The following is a 17,173-nucleotide window of genomic DNA, read 5'->3' as shown; positions in this document are numbered from 1 at the left end:
GTTTTTGATTGCTGTGTCTTCATGGCACAGCTCATGTGACTGAGCTGGTGCCCTTGTCTTTAGTACTCAGCTCTCCTCTCCCTTCAGCATGGAGCCATCAGAACCAATTCCACATGATACAGCAAGGCAAACTTCCCCTGAGCTGTCTATGCGGTGCCTTGCAAAGTAGCCTAAGAGCAGATGTGTGTAATTGCAGAGGTGCAGTTATAGAATCATCTTTCACCTGGATAGTGGACACCCCAGGTGTGCAGGAATCCTCCAACTGCATTGCTGCCAGTAGGGGGTGATGCCTGAATACTGTGTTTTTAATGGGGAGGGACAGGCAGCTTCCCTGGAGTCCTGAAGAGCTTGCGTGTCCCTCAATATTGGAAATGTGATAGTGAAACAGCACCCACCACAGGCAGGGTTGTAGGTAGAGGACTCCTGCACAGAGGGAACATTAGAAGTGCAAAAATTAGAAGTGTGAGCTAAGGTTTGTCAGTTAAGATTTAACATATATTTAGAAAACCTATTGTGATCTTCTCCTCTGGCACTCTTGCTAAGCAATGCACTGAAATCTCTGTGTAAAACTCATTCTAGCATAAAAGCTTAACTGACAATCCTGTTTGCAACCGTGGCCAATTCAGATCCCATGTACTTGGCAAAATTCTAAAAAGTTGTGAGATTCCATGCTATATACCCCAGGGATATGCAATGGCTTTCTCTAAGTCTATCTAAATAATCTACCTTATAACTGGATTCTTCCTCTCAGGCCTACACATTCTTGTAATCATTTGCATGGACTTTGCAGGCAGTCAATCATGCGTTTCAACTAGAATCATTCTGTTTGCAGTGGCCTACTAAGAGTGGGGCGAGGGGGCGGTCCGCCTCGGGTGCAGGGGCCTGGGGGTGCTGGAGCCGTTTGTCCGTTTGCATACAGCTGTCAGCCCCGCCAGACCCCACCCCCTCTGATGTCAACTTCCTGTTCCAGGGTGGGGAACTGGCACAGCTGATAGCAGCATGCAGAATGTGCTATGGCCAGACAAGGGGGTGCTCCACCCTGGGTTCCCAATCTGACAGGTACGCCGCTGTCTGTTGGTGTTGGTATATAAATGTGAGGAGAGTAATTAAACCACTTAAATGTGAAGAAACAAGATGTAGGTGAAATTTCACTGTAATAACTCAATATAACTATCCTCATCTAATAGAAAGGCATCACTTAGAGCAGGGGTGGGCAACTCCAGTCCTCGAGGGCTGGATTCCAGTTGGGTTTTCAAGATTTCCCCAATGAATATGCATTGAAAACAGTGCATGCAAATAGATCGCATGCATATTCATTGGGGAAATCCTGAAAACCCAACTGGATTCTGGCCCTCGAAGACCAGAGTTGCCCACCCCTGACTTAGAGCCTGTGTGTTGACCATTACTCCTTATATAAATGAGAAACATACCACAATGCATAACACAAATGTTCTGGTTTACTTAAGGTGTAAAGACCATTTAAAAATAAACAGACTGATATTCAAGGGATTCATACTCCTAATTCAGTTATGCATATAAATGGCATATTTGAAAATTTACTAGGGCTGAGTTGCATAAATATTTACCCAAAGTTTCACCAAATTCTTGAATCTAGTAGCATAAAAAGTGGGTGGCAACAGGAGCGAATTTAGTACTCGGCTCATAAATCCAGGCAAACAAATGTCAGGCCTAAAAGTATGAGCTTAAGTTTTAGGCTGCTAAATTAAGACGAATTATCAGCTGAAAAGTTAAGTTCCTGAGGACTCCTTTAACAAAGCCACAGTAGTGACTACCAGTACAGCAAATGCGACGCAGCCCGTAGGAACTGAATGGGCTGCATCGCATTTGTCTTGCGGGCATCGCTATCTCAGCTTTATAAAAGGGACCCTAAGTTTGGCTGAACATAGGGCACTAAGTTAGGAGCTCAGCCTTTTCTAAATATTGGGCCAAAAGTGAATTAAGAGATGAGCAAATTCTAATTTTAACAAAAGGGAAATGATCCTACCTGGTCCCACAAAGCTGCCGCCACTTGGTCAATTACTGCTCCCAGTTCTCTGTACTCCCCCGAGTATCTGATGTATGCCCAGGTACATAGTGTGATAAGGGTTAGTCCCATTACCATGTTGCAAAGGCTCGCTATAATGTCCAAACCAATGAATCCGGTCACACCCGCTATTACATATGTGATGAATATGACCACAAAGAGAGTTGCAGGGGTACGTGCAGCATGGAAGATATTCTTGCTGTCATTGTGCTTAATATACTGTACATAAAGTTCATCTATTTCAGCCTCCAATTGCTGTAGGTAGCGACGGCTAAATTCCTCCCCACCCATCTTCTTAACCCCACGGAACAGCTTAACTGCTTCTTCCTTCACTTGCAGGTGGTTATTCTGTAGATCAGTTGGTGCAAGAAATGGTTTGTCACCCCCACAAACCTGCAATTCAAAAATGCAAAAGTCATCCAAATGTTTCATCTCCATTCAATTCTGAATTAAATATGATCACTTCAGCTTAACTAATACACCACAGACTCTAAATAATGTGTCTTGATATAACATGGTATCTCTTACCACATGGTCAAGGGTGGACCCCTTTTTTTCTTTTATTTATTATTCTTTAGACTCCCATATGACGTGGATTCACTTATAATATGGTCAAATATCTTAGACCCCCCAACATCAGCGTTATATGGGGTCCATGGTGTACTAAGATCAGATACAATCTTTATGCATGCCCTCAGGACGTGCCCTCCACCTTGAGACCGCACAAAAAAGGATCATACTCCCACTACCTACCACACCTCTGGAATAAACTACCTATCCACATAAGAACATTAGGTGGTCTACTGGACTTCAGGAAGGCACTAAAAACCTACCACTTCCCTTGACCCTCTGAGCATGCACCTACCCAAATTCCCAAAACTTACATAGAAGAGCACCAGTCCTCTGCTGTTTCACCCACTATACCATGAATTGTCGCTCTTTATATTGTCCTTCATATAATGCTCTACTCTACTATGTCATCATGATTTTTTTATCATCCAATGCTTGGCCACACTTTGTCATACGGTCACCTTTTTCTCCCACTCTACTATACATTATATTTTCCTTACTATATTTGCCATACCATGTCTTCCATGCTACAAATTCACAAGCTATATCCACTGTACAATATTTGCCACTTCATGTCCACTGCACTACGTTCTACCATGTTAAGTGTCATACTGTCATGTCATACTAGGTTAGCCACACTTGTAAACTGTGCCATCCTATGTTTATCATGCTATGATTGTATATACAAGAGTATGTCTGCCATATTATGCTCCAAACAACAGAGAAAGTCCATTCTGCACAAATCCTAAGAAGTCCAAAAAGAGCAGAGCGAGCCAGATCTTCAAACGAACCACACTTTAATGGCAACCAATATAGCATATGTAAAGTATTTATGAAACATACATAGGACTCGACACGAGCCGTGTTTCGGCTAATAAGCCTGCATCAGGAGACCAGGTAGTCACTTTTTTCATAAAATGAGTCAATGCTCAAAATTACAATGCCAAATCATAAAATATGCCAAAGAAACACCGTGAAAAAGACTTCCAAAGCTAGTACATTTGAAATACTATGTTTATCATGCTATGCTAAGCTTGTATATATAATATACTATGGTTGCCATGCTAAGCTGCCATGAAATGGTTTGTCATACAATGGTCGTCATGCTATGTCACACCATACCATGTTTGTCATGTTATATTTTACCTTGCTTTGTTATGTATGTAAACTTGTAACCCCTTTCTGAACTCTCCTGAGAGAACGGGATATAAAACCAAATAAATAAGTATTGATATTCAGCCCTTAAGTGGATAAGTTTAATAGATGCTGGCACTGTCTGGACATAAGGACACTGGATCATCTGTTGTTCTATTGTCCTTTGATACTTAACTTTTGGAGGGCAATATGGGGTACGATTAAAAAAATATTGGAATCATCCATTCAACCGACATATGAGGCAGTCATATGTGGAACGTTATTACATGTTAAACCCCCTATGGATCGTTATAAATGCCGCCTTTTTCTTGTCATGAACAGGATAGCCATGCAGATGGTAACCCGAAATTGGAAGAACTATGACCGTCTAAATTTTCCTTTCTAGTGGGCAAATTTGTGCTCCAGCTATAGATATGAAAAAATGAATGCTGATAGTTGGGGGCACAGTAATTTATTTAAGCTAGTTTGGGGGCCATTGGGGACCTCACTATAGTAGGTCTTTGATTATGAGTCAGTTTTGGTTTATTTTTGTACACATCCAGGAAAGAGGGGGGCTATTTCTGTCCTAATTTGACTTTTGAGTAGGTCCACCTGGGGTGGGAGGAGGGTGGGAGGATATTTTTAATCTGAATAGGGCAAGGTTATTGGGATAGTCTATGTTTCTGTGTTTTATTGAATAATCATTGGGAGGGGGAGAAAATGGTTGGTTATGCATATTTATAAGTTGAATCTTGATAAATTCAAAAGCCAACTTAAGAGCTTTCTTTTTAAAGATGCTTTCAATATTTAATTGAAATGCCAATTGCTCTTTATAACTCCCTTTCATTTTAGTCAGCTATGTATACTATTTCCAAAAATTATTTTGTTTTCCCTTTCCTTTTGTATTTTACCCTTAACGGTCCCTCCTTTCCTATTATAAATTGTATTTCTTTCCCCTCTATCCCAGTGTTTCCTGTTGTAATTTGTCTAGTTTTTTAAATGATTTTTATATTTTTACTATATTATTGTTATTGTTTTATCATGTATTTTTTGTATATGTAAATCGCTTAGGAATTGTGATAGGCGATCAATCAAATAACGAATAAACTTGAAACTTGAATGTGCTTTTATTAACTTATTATATGATATAGATTTGTGTATTGCACTTTTGACGTTTAGAAAATCAATGATTTAGAGCAAAAATGGGAGCGCATAAAAGTTTGTCCTATCTTTATGCGCTAACTTATGGCTGCTTACATGTTGAATATCGACTTCAGCGGCTATGTGTTAGCCAGCTCAAAAATAACCCGATATTCAAAGCCGAAGTCTCGACAGATCCTGACTTTGAATATCTGGGTATAGTTGCGTTGCCAGTGAGCAAAACACTCACCACTGCTAGCTGAATCAAGCCCATAATTATTATGAGATCAATTTTCAAGTGGGACTTAAATGTTTGGCACTAAACCACTTGAGTTTCATTTTTAATGGCAATCATGTATTAAACCATGTGTTTACTTAATGGGGTGGGTCAGTGGAGTGGGCAGACTTGATGGGCTGTAGCCCTTTTCTGCCGTCATCTTTCTATGTTTCTACTTCAGTACGTGCATAGTTTTATACGCACAGAAAAATAGTCAGGGTCCACTAAGCACCTACTACTCTAGGGCCATAAGAACATAAGAGTTGCCATACTGGGTCCATCAAGTCCAATATCCTGTTTCTAACAGAGGCTAACACAAGCACCTGGCAAAATCTCAAAACAGTAAAATAGACTTTATGTCACTTATCCTAGAAATAAGCAGCAGATTTTCCCAAGTCCATCTTAAAAAAAGGTTTGGATAATTTCCTAAAAGAAAAGTCCAAAAGACATTATTAAGCCCTGCTAAGCTAACTGCTTTAATCACGTTCTCTAGCAACAAATTTTAGACAGAGTTTAATTACATGTTGAGAAATTAAGTATTTTCTACAGAAGAAATAAACAAAGATTTAATTAAAGACAGTCACAAAAGAGCTAGGAAAGGTGATCATAATATGGCTGACTTTGATTGGACCTTCCCTGCTGTGGGGTCATCTAGAAGCAAGGAAATCTTAGATTCGCTATAGAAAAATTTGTTCCAGAACCCATGTGGGACAAAACTACTCTAGACTTGGTGCTTACAAACGAGGAAGGTGTTTTTGAGGTTAAGGTGGGTGATCATTTAGTATCTAGTGATCACAGAATGGTGAAGCTCAATATTAAAATGCTGGTTGAGAGGACTTACTCAAGTTTGACGGTTCTAGATTTCAAAAGAACTAACTTTGTAAATATGGGGGAATACCTCAAGGAGAAGTTAGATGGGAACATCTGAACGAAGTAGAAAAGCAGTGGATGAAACTGGAAAAAAGCTACTCTAAAGGCGACAAAACTTTATATTAGGAAAGTACATAAAGGTAAAAAGAAAAGAAGGCCACTTTGGATTTCAAATGTAGTAGCTGAAAAGATTAGCCTTCATAAAGTCAAGACATCACAGAAAGAGAAAGACAGACAAAAATATGTGGAAAAGCTACGAAAAGCGTGAAAAGCTGTCAGAAAAGCAAAGATGCAAATGGAAGAAAATAGAGCTGATATGCTAAACTAAACCTTAAGTTTATATACCGTATCCTCTCCATAAAGATAGAGCTTGGCACTGTTTACAGGTACTTTAATAAATGAGGGAAGAACATAATAAGAATTAGTGCTTATAAAAGGAGTGGTGAGCTTTACATTTTTGAGAAAAGCCAGGTTTTCAGATGCTTTTGGAATAAATGGAAGGAGCCCAGATTATGCAGCAAGGCAGGAAGGTTATTCCAAAGCTCAGTGATTTTAAAGAAAAGAGATTTCCCTAATTTTCCTGCACAGATGATGCCTTTTAACGAGGGGAAAGATAGTTTAAGTTTTGGGGTGGATCTGATAATGTCAGGTATCGAAGAATTCCAAGATAGTGAAATTAGGGGAGGAAGAATGCCATGTAGGATCTTGAATGTTAGGCAGGTACATTTAAAGTGAACCCTAGAAATCACTGGAAGCCAGTGAAGTTTTGACAGAAGTGGGGAAACATGATCGAATTTACTTTTTGCGATATTAAGGGACAAAACATTTTTTAGATATGTGATAGGAAGAAGTGTCAAAATGGCACAGAGAGGTTCAAGGGTGAAGGGGCCAAATGCGCAGAAACTGAAAGGATAAGGCTGAACTTCTTGACAATTATTTCTGCTCTGTGTTCACAGATGAAAGAATGGGGATAGGACTGCAGAAAATGAATGCAAATGGGAATGGATGTGTAATAGACCAGGAAAGATTATCAGAAGATTGTGTTTGTGAGGAGCTAGCTAAATTAAAAACAGGCAAAGCGATGGGGCCTGACAGGATATATCCAAGGGTACTCAAGGAATTCAGAGGTTCTGGCAGTCCGTTGTCTAATCTTTTCAATGCTTCCTTAGAGTCTGGTGTGGTTCCCGAGGACTGAAGAAGGGCGAATGTGATCCCACTGCACAAAGAGCGGAAGTAAGGAGGAGGTTGGGTATTAAACACTGGTTAGTCTGACTTCAGAAGTGAGTAAACTAATGGAAACACTTCTTAAGCGGAGGATAGTGAGATTTCTAGAATCAAATGGACTGCAGGATCCAAGGCAGCATGGCTTTATGAGAAGCAGGTCTTGTCAGATGAATCCGATTAGTTTCTTTGACTGGGTGACCAAACAGTTGGATATGGGAGGGGCGCTAGATGTAGTGACTTGGACTTTAGCAAAGTTTTTGACACAGTGCCGCATAGGCGATTGATAAATAAATTACATGCAGTATGGGCCCTAAAGTGACAAACTTGATTAAAAGCTGGTCAAGTGGCAGAAGACAAAAGGTAGTGGTAAATGGAGTTTGCTCGGAGGAAAGTGATGTTGTTAGTGGAGTGCTGCAGACATCTGTCCTTTGGCTGGCTCTATTTAGCATCTTTGTGAGTGATATTGTGAAAGGACTGTCTAGCAAAATTTGTCTTTTTGCAGATAATACCAAGCTCTGTAATAGGGAGGGTGTGGATAACATGAGACGGGATCTGGCGAAGCTTGAAGAATGGTCTGATAATTGACAGCTATGATTTAATGCTAAAAAAAATGCAGGGTCAGGCACTTGGGCTGCAAAAAAAGCCAGGAGAATGGTATAGTAAAGGAGGTGAAGTACTTCTGTGCATGGAAGAAGAGCAGGATTTGGGGGTGATTGTGACTGATGATCTCAGGGTGGCAAAACAGGTAGAAAAAGCAATGGTCAAAGCCTGGAAGATGCTTAGGTACATAAGCAGAGGAATGGCCAGTAGGACAAGGGAGGTGATAATACTGTTGTATAAGTCTCTGGTGAGACTCTATTTGAATAATGTGTGCCATTTTGGAGACTGTCCCTTCAAAAAGATATAAATAGGATGGAGTTGGTCCAGAGGGCTGCTACAAAATTGGTTAGTCTTTGTCTTAAATAATATGGGCACACAACAATACACTCAATAAATATGCCAAAAATCCTATAATAGTAACAACAAAGAGGCACAACCAGTCACAACAGGGTTTGGATGGGGGACGCTCAGAATAAGTAATAGTACTAGCCTGAAGCAACTCCACTGAAGAAGTAAAGGGCGCTCTCAGTGTGAACCATCAGCAATGGGAGCAAAAGCTCCGATGCTTCACTTCCGGGCTGAGGCGGGAAGCCTCCACCACCACACCATCATTGAGCCCCCTATGTATATGTAATAATGAAAACACCTACAATAAGGCCCTAAATAAATAATGTAATCCAAACAAACCCGTGAGCAATTTAAACTCAAACGGTGGAGATACAAACTGAGCGACCCCCACACAAACCCTGCCAGCCGAAACCCGCCAAGCTAACTACAAAGCAATATCATAATTAATCTAAATCAAAATTATACTTATCCAAACCAAACTGCCACAATGAAAGCGCCAGGAGCCGAAGTTCAACCAAGCTGGTTTCGGGGAGGAGCCCTTCTTCAGGAACCAGCCCCCGACCGCAAACCAAAAACAATGAAAAAAACGCCGAAAACGAAGCGGGACGGCTGGAGGGAGGGGGCTTCGTTTTCGGCGTTTTTTTCATTGTTTTTGGTTTGCGGTCGGGGGCTGGTTCCTGAAGAAGGGCTCCTCCCCGAAACCAGCTTGGTTGAACTTCGGCTCCTGGCGCTTTCATTGTGGCAGTTTGGTTTGGATAAGTATAATTTTGATTTAGATTAATTATGATATTGCTTTGTAGTTAGCTTGGCGGGTTTCGGCTGGCAGGGTTTGTGTGGGGGTCGCTCAGTTTGTATCTCCACCGTTTGAGTTTAAATTGCTCACGGGTTTGTTTGGATTACATTATTTATTTAGGGCCTTATTGTAGGTGTTTTCATTATTACATATACATAGGGGGCTCAATGATGGTGTGGTGGTGGAGGCTTCCCGCCTCAGCCCGGAAGTGAAGCATCGGAGCTTTTGCTCCCATTGCTGATGGTTCACACTGAGAGCGCCCTTTACTTCTTCAGTGGAGTTGCTTCAGGCTAGTACTATTACTTATTCTGAGCGTCCCCCATCCAAACCCTGTTGTGACTGGTTGTGCCTCTTTGTTGTTACTATTAAATAATATGGGGACAGACTGGGAGACCTTAATATGTATACTCTGGAAGAAAGATGGGAGAGAGGGGATTTGATAGAGACTTTAAATCTCTCTGTGTCATTAATATACAGGAGGTGAGTCTTTTTCAAATGAAAGATAACTCCGGAAGGAGAGGGTATAGGATGGAGTAATGTAAGAAAATACTTCTTTATAGAAAGGGCGGTAGATGTTTGGCATAGTCTCCCAGTGGAGGTGATGGAGATGAAGACTGTATCTGAAGTCAAGATACCATGGGACAGGCATGGGATCTCTTAGGGACAGGAGGAGATAACAGATGCTGCAGATGGGCAGACTGGATGGGCCATTCGATCTTTATCTGCCATCATGTTTCGATGTTTTTATGTTTCTAGATTGGTAAGAAAGCTGCAATTAGTCCAAAACTTGTGGTAAGGGAGGTATGGAAGAAATTTTGTTGGGTAAGAGCATTGCCAACTTGCTGCCCATCTAAGCTTACATTACATTTAAACAATGTGCCAGAATGTGTTTTGAAGGGAGTTGAGCTAAGTGGTATAAACAGAGTAAGGAACCGAGATCTAGTTGGAAGTAGAATCAGGGCAGGATTAATTCGTCGAGGGTCCCTAGGCACACAAGTACAGTCCCCCTGCCCCGCCCACCCCACCATGCGCCCAGGCGGAAACAGGAAGCTGTGTCAGAGGGAAGCTTTGGCCAAGCAGCACCGCTTGCACAATTACAGTTCCCGTTGTCTTTCTTACCCGCATTGCTTGCTTGTCTTACTTTCCGTCAAAGGGGGGGGGGAGCGCATTGCCAATCGGGGGGGGGGGCATCGCCATTTGGAAATAACAATGTTGATGCCCTCCTTCATCGGGCCCCCCTGACCATTTGGGGCCCTAGGCATGTGTCTACTTACCTACTGGTTAATCCTGCCCTGAGGAGAATACCTGACACATCTTACTGAGGAGGTGGGGAAAAGCTAGAACCAGGGTCAGAGCGTCCTCAGTGGCATGCCAGCTCTCTGGAACTCTACAATGGAGTATAGAATCTGGTTAATTGCATTTCAGTTGGCCAGGTTTGTTTGATATTCTTGAGCTTTAGAGCACAGCAAGTGTAGACAGTTTAGCATAAAGTTTCAGAGATTATTGTTTTGGGTTTTTTTGTGTATGTGTCTGATACTTAAAACTATATTATTTCTAGAAGCATTTCAATAAAAGATATGTTGTTTATTGCTGGTTTTAAGATAAATGGTACTGTGATGATCTATGAAATCTTGGTTTTAAGATGTAATTATTCATTTGTAATTTAAGATATTTGTGTAAGTCTTATATGTTTTATGTTACTTTTGTAATGCCGCTTAGGAATAGGCGGTTGATAAATTTTTTAAATAAATAAATGTGCTCTGGATGTCTTTATTCAAGCTCATATTCAGACTGCAGGAGATTGCCGGCAATCTCCTGTGGTCTGTGGAGATACTGGAAATTCAATGCCAACGCCGTATCCAGCCAGCGGCATTGAATTTCCAGTCTATTTTTGGCCAGTCAAGACATAGCTGGCTATGACAATATTCAACAGCTAGCCGGTTAAGTCTCAATGACTAAAGATATATCACCCTTTTAGTCAGTTGTGTCTGACCATCGAACTTAGCTAGCGAACCACTGAATATAGCCGATCCGCTGAATATCGGTGAATAGTCGGTCATGTGCTATTTAGACAGCTGGGATCCATTCCCTGAATATCGGGTCCATTGTGTCTAATATATATTCTTTTCCTGGGTTTTGTCTGTTTAACTCTATAAATTGGTCCTTTTTTATATTCATGATGAATTCATTGTTTTTATTGTACCCTACTTAAAAAGGGCTTTTTGCCAGAAACAGCTGTTTGTAAACTGTTTTAAATTAAATTTGTATGACTCAGAAACTGCAGGATAGAGGCCTCTCAAAGAAGAGGGAAAAAATGTACTATACAATGTTTGAATCATGAAGACTGGCATCAGCAGTGGCCCATCATTTTTGTAATGACAACGAAACGGAATAAATGGTTAGAATAGAAACAGGCAGTGAAAATTTTCTTTTATTGAACCTCATATATGTAACCATTATTCCAAACATAACATAACATAAATTATGTCTGAATTGTCATGACATCAGAAGTACATATGGAGTAGTTGCAGGTGATGCTTGGGACAGTTCTGATTGTGTTAGTTCGGTTTTATGTGTTTTTTGAATAGAAGGGTTTTTATTTATTTTTTGAAGGTTTTGTAGTCTGTGGTCGAGGTCAATAGGTTGTAGAGTTGGGGGTCCAGTGTTGCAGCTCGAATGGCTAGGAGGTTGTCGAACAGTTTTTTTTTTTTTGACATTTTTGGTTGGAGGGTGTGTGAATGGTGCGCGAGTTCTCCTATGTCTGGTTGAGGTGGATTGAATTATTTAGTTGAAGAAATTAGTTACCCCCCCATTCCACACACATTAATTCTCTTCCATTTTTGTTCCCATTATAAAAAACACTGATAAGTTCCCAGAAAAAAAAAAGACATTAAAATAAGAAGTGAAAACAAAGGCCCCTACAGATGAGAACATAACAGAAGAATAGCCTAACTGGGTCAGACCAATGGTCCATCATGCCCAGTAGCCCATTCTCATGGAAGCCAATCCAGGTCACTAGTACCTGGTCAAAACCCAAAGATTAGCAACATTCCATGCTACCGATCCAGGGCAAGCAGACACTTACCCCATGTCTTAATAACAGACTATGGACTTTTCTTCCAGGAATTTGTCCAAATCTTTCTTAAAACCAGCTACGCTATCTGTTTTTACCATAACTTCTGGCCACTTCATTTTTAAGCTTAGATCTTTCCTTCCAAACAGAGACCTTGCTAGATGTCAAATACAGAAAGAACAAGGTAACTTCACAAGGACTTAGCTGTTCAGGAAATGTGAATCTCCTCTTACACCCACCATATAGTGCAAAAATGTGCAAAGGTCTGTTTTTTTCTTTCGATCACTACATAGCCTAATGCCACACAAACAGCGCTGTTACAAACATATTCTGAAGGTCAATGCTAAGGTTAACAAAGTTTCCTTCCTTGGACCACAAGGAAATACTGACAAACCACTGGAAGAGATCCCAAAACAACTACCTAGGCACAACACCCAAAGACCCACTCAGTGTGTGAACCAGTTGAGTGGAGTGGACTAACTGGGGGGGTGGAAATGGGCCCGGAGTTTGCTCAGCAGAATTTCCCAGACCACCTCTTCCTCTCAACACATTGACACGCTGCTGCCACCACCATCACCACTAGGAACACCTCACCGGGTAGGCCAGCAATGCTTATAAACTTTATAAAACACATTATTATATTTTCTTATTAAGCACATATTTTAACTGAACTCTCTGACATCCTCAGCCTTTCCATTCACAAAAATAGAAAGAAGAAAAAAGTTCCCATTTCCTGCTGTCACATGTCCCCAGCCTATACAATATTTTTCTTCTGCAGACCCTTCAAAAGTCTGACCAAATCCTCGTTTCATTTGCATTATAAAATACTGAGGATGCCATCTCTCCCCAATCCCAGGTCCTAAAGTCTAAGACAGTAGCGCAAACTAGTGATGCCCGATTCAGGAAAAAAAATTTCAATTCAATTCAGCCTATTGAATTGGTTTTTTGATTCGACTTTCCTGCCCAATTGGGTGTTGTTGTTTTTTTCAAACTTCCTGGTGGGTTTATTTTATAGCTTTTTCACCCCCCTTTGGCTTCTCCTAACCACACTGGTGCTGTGGTGTAAATAAAATAAAGAAACAAAAAGGACTTTTCCTCTCTCTGTTAAATCCTAGCTCACGTTTGCAGTCTAACACCAGCACTGGCAGGATACACATTTCAAATCTGACATATTGTAATCACAAAACAGAAAATAAAATTAGTTTTTCTACCTTTTGTTGTCTGGTTATTTTTCAAATCTTGTTGGTCCAAGGCTCTGGTTGTCTTCTGATAACTTGCTTGCCAGGGACTCCTTCTTTCTTCTTTCTGCATGCTAATCATCTATCTGCCACCTCTGTCCTCCCCTTCCATTTCCCTTCCCTCCCCCAGATGTCTGGCATCTTTCCTTTTTTTCGTCTCCCTCCACAGATCCACCTTTTCTTAAACTACCCTTTCAACCAGCATCTCTCCTCCTTCCCCACCACCCCAGGGTCCACCATCTCTCCCTTTCTTTTTCCAACTACCCTCCTATCCAGTATCTCTATCCCCCCCTCCAACTTCTCTCCCTTTCTGTTCCTTCCCTCTCTAAAACCCATGGTCCATCATCTCTCTCCCTCTCCTCTATTTTCTCCTCCATTATTTCTTCCCACCCAAAGTCCGGCATATGCACGTCTCTTTGAACCCCCCCTTCCCTCCATGTACTTCTACACCAGGGCCCCCCTCCCTTAAAAGTCTACATCCCATCCCTGAAGGCCTGCCTGCCTGCCTGTCCACCTTGAAGGCCTGCCCCCCCTTGAAGGCCTGTCCTCCCCCCTTGAAGGCCTGTCCCCCCCTTGAAGACCTGCCTGCCTGTCCCCCTTGAAGGCATGTCCCTCCTGAAGGCCTGCCTGCCGGCCCCACCCTGAAGGCCTGTTGCCCCGCCCCCCCACCTTTTCCCTTTTTGTTCTACTTTCCTATACTGATTTGTATTTCACATCCCCTCTTCCCTTGTGTTATGAGTGTGTTAAGTTAAACTTTAATCCCTAATGTTATTATATAAAGTTTTGTATTGTATTGTTTCCCATCAAATGTAATTTTAAACTGTTCATCGCTTAGAAATATGATTAAGCGATTAATCAAAAAAATCATTAAACTTGAAACTTGAAGGACTGCTCATCCCCCTGGCCTCCCCGCACCATTTACCTAGAAAAGCAACCTGCAGCAAGATCGCGATGCCAGCGATCTTTGTGCTGCTTTGGCACTGTTTCCTCCGCCGCGGTCCTGCCCCTCCCGACGTCAGAAGAGGGGCGGGACCGTGGCAGAAGAAATAGCACCGAAGCAGCGCAAAGATCGCTGGCATCGCGATCTTGCTGCAGGCTGCTTCTCTAGGTAAATGGTGCGGGGAGAGGGGGGGAATCCATACGCCAGACGGGAGACCCGGACGTCGGGGGGGGGGGAACTGGACGCCAGGGGAGGGGGACCAGACCGGGAGCACCCCCTCAGGGCTTGCACCCGGGGCGGACCACCCCTCCCCTTGGTACACCACTGGGCATCAGTTTGGTTTATTAGGAAATGGAGCAATCCAGAGCCCGTTAACTAAAGAATAGACCTGTTGCCTATTACTATGCCCAGCTTACTTTAGGAATTTATATTTAATTAAATAAATATATTACCTGTGGTGAATGTCTCACTTTAGCTTACCTGTTCCATTTTCTTATTGTACAAGTCTTTGGCAGTTGCTACAGCTGCTAAATTGTTGGCTTCAGCCGTTGCCTTTGAGTAGAATAAAGAAAATTAAAAACTATGTTAGGTGTATCATTTAAGTAAAGTAATACATTACAAATGAAGGGGTCCTTTTATTAACCTTTTCCTATCATAATAAATTTTACGTTACGCTGGTTCCAATCATAATTATTTTAGCAAAGGTTTGTATTATTCACCGCTATCATTTACGGCTATTGTAAACATAATGTAAATAAGTCATAAGTCTGTAAATTCAAATATTTTGTGTTCCTGGCTCTTTATTAGTCCATACAGACTGTTTATCCACGATGGCAATGACATTTTTGGAATGTCCAGTCATCCGGGACACACGATAGGAAAAGGTTAAGGTGTGCTAACCGATTTAGCATGCGCTAAAGATTAGTGTGCACTCAATGCTAAGACACCCATAGGATATAATGGATGCTTTAGCATTTAGCACACGCTAATTTTTAGTGCATGTTAAAATCGGTTAGCGCACTTTAGGGCTCCTTTTACTAAGGTGCGCTAGCGTTTCTAGCGCGCACTGAAGATTAGCGCACGCAAACCCCGCGCTAAACGAAAAATACTAACGCAAGCTCTATGGAGGCGTTAGTGTCTGGCGCGCACGGCATTGTAGCGTGCGCTACGCGAGCGCTAAAACCACTAGTACACCTTTGTAAAAGGAGCCCTTAATAAAAGGACCCCTAAGAGGCCACTATTTTAAATGATTTTGTCTTGTATTGTTTTGAGGCAGGTTGTGCAACTGTAAGGCTGTTTATAGCTATTCTGCAGGCTGTTTTAGATTCGTTCATTTGAAATTTTTCGGTTTTTATTTTGTATTTCTTTTCATTACTTTTATTCTTTCATTTTTCTAGCGATGTGACTCTGAGCAAGTCATTAATCCTCCACTGCCCAGAGTTACAAGGAGCTGCAATTGGAAAAAATAAATTACATACCTTTTAATCGTGCGATTAGCCATGAATAAAATGTTAAATTGAAACATAACCCTAATAAAATGACCCCCCTAAATGCAGTCCACTAATCAATCAGTGTACATGGTAAATGAGTATACAAGGGGGTACTAAAAAGTTCTCAGCCCAACCAACCAACTTCCTAAATTCTGACCACTATTTTGCCGCTGTGGCTGAAAAGAGTGTTATCTTATTTTGTTAAGTGCCAATTTGCGGAAACGAAATTCTATGTTTTTGACATTGTTTCAGATCATTGATTGAACCATATCCCCGTCATTCTTTTCTTGGTTGAGCTGAGAACTTTTCAGCACCCCCTCGTATAGTGGGCAGCTGAAAGATGATTGATGTCACAGCAGAGATGTGACAAAAATCATCTGTAACAGTATTTTGGATGAAGTTTCAGACATTGTGTACTGAAGCTTGTCAATGGGCTGTTTTGTTTCTTGGCATCATTTCACTTGCACATACATCCCAGCATCCAAAGAAAATCTTTAAGTGTTATCGAATTTAGAACAATCTCCAACCTGTACCATTGGAGGTGGCTCTTTTCACATAAGCCAACGACTTACAGCTTGCCAAATCTCGCCATCAGTTCATTATCGTTACAGATTAAAAATCAAATTTTAATTTAATACTTAAAAAAAAAAAATTTCTAATTTTTCTGCATGTCTTCAAAACAGACTTGTACAAAAACAAATATTTCTGTATTGGATATGACGTAAAAAAAAAAAAAAAAAAAGAGAGACTTCTCCGATAGAAAGATCATCCAAACCATAGACTAGAGTTTGTTTTAAATTCAGTAATACTTAATGGTTTTCTATGGGTACTGTTTTGCTGCCCTCACCGATTAAAGAGATTGTTCACATTCAATAAGAATTAATTTACTCATAGCATCTGGGCACCAGTAGTTGCCCTGCTTGCCCTGACTGAAAATGCACAGGGACAGTTGTTTTGCTTCTGTGATGGTGGATCTAATCCAGTGTCCCACAAACTTTCTCGAGCTAAGGCACACTAAAGGTAGTGGCCGCATCTTGAGGCACCCGGAAGTGTGCGGGCGTCGCTGTGGTGACGTCACTCACGTGTGTGATGTCATAATGTTGAAGTCCGCACATGCCCTAAGGCCCTTCAGCCAGGACCCGAGACGCCAGTGGCAGGTGCCAGCAGGGAAGAGGGCCAGAGAGGAGAAGCGCCAGCTGATTGCCTGCAGGACGTGCCTCTCACCACGAGAGGCACATCCTGTAGGCAGTCAGTCGGCACTGGCACCTCTCCTCCCCAGTGTGCCGCGGCATGCAGTTTGCAATAGATCAATCTAGTCTCTGGATTCTGGCACATGAAAACTCCAAACTGCCCCATTTCATCGCCATCCAAAACATACAGTGAAACAGAAGCAGCTAAGATATACAAAGGAGCACTGTAGGACATGCTTGCT

General features: G+C 41.6%; 1 protein-coding gene across 3 annotated transcripts in view; it reads right to left on the bottom strand.

Annotated features, from left to right (window-relative positions):
- Nucleotides 1-17,173, bottom strand: part of ATL1 (atlastin GTPase 1) — a 100,694-nt gene that overhangs the window by 32,074 nt on the left and 51,447 nt on the right. For 2 of the 3 annotated variants that reach the window (XM_033953012.1, XM_033953013.1), the window contains exons 11-12: nucleotides 14,732-14,803; nucleotides 1,440-2,437 (exon numbers count right to left, since the gene is read on the bottom strand). In XM_033953012.1, coding sequence (XP_033808903.1) covers nucleotides 1,982-2,437; nucleotides 14,732-14,803 — 528 coding nt within the window. In that variant the 3' untranslated portion in view covers nucleotides 1,440-1,981. Of the gene's footprint in view, nucleotides 1-1,439; nucleotides 2,438-14,731; nucleotides 14,804-17,173 lie in introns of those variants that run through there. The other variant, XM_033953015.1, reaches the window with a different exon arrangement.

This window comes from Geotrypetes seraphini, chromosome 7 (assembly GCF_902459505.1).
Source record: "Geotrypetes seraphini chromosome 7, aGeoSer1.1, whole genome shotgun sequence".
Lineage (NCBI taxonomy): Eukaryota > Metazoa > Chordata > Amphibia > Gymnophiona > Dermophiidae > Geotrypetes > Geotrypetes seraphini.
This window is presented reverse-complemented; position numbering and strand designations above follow the sequence as displayed.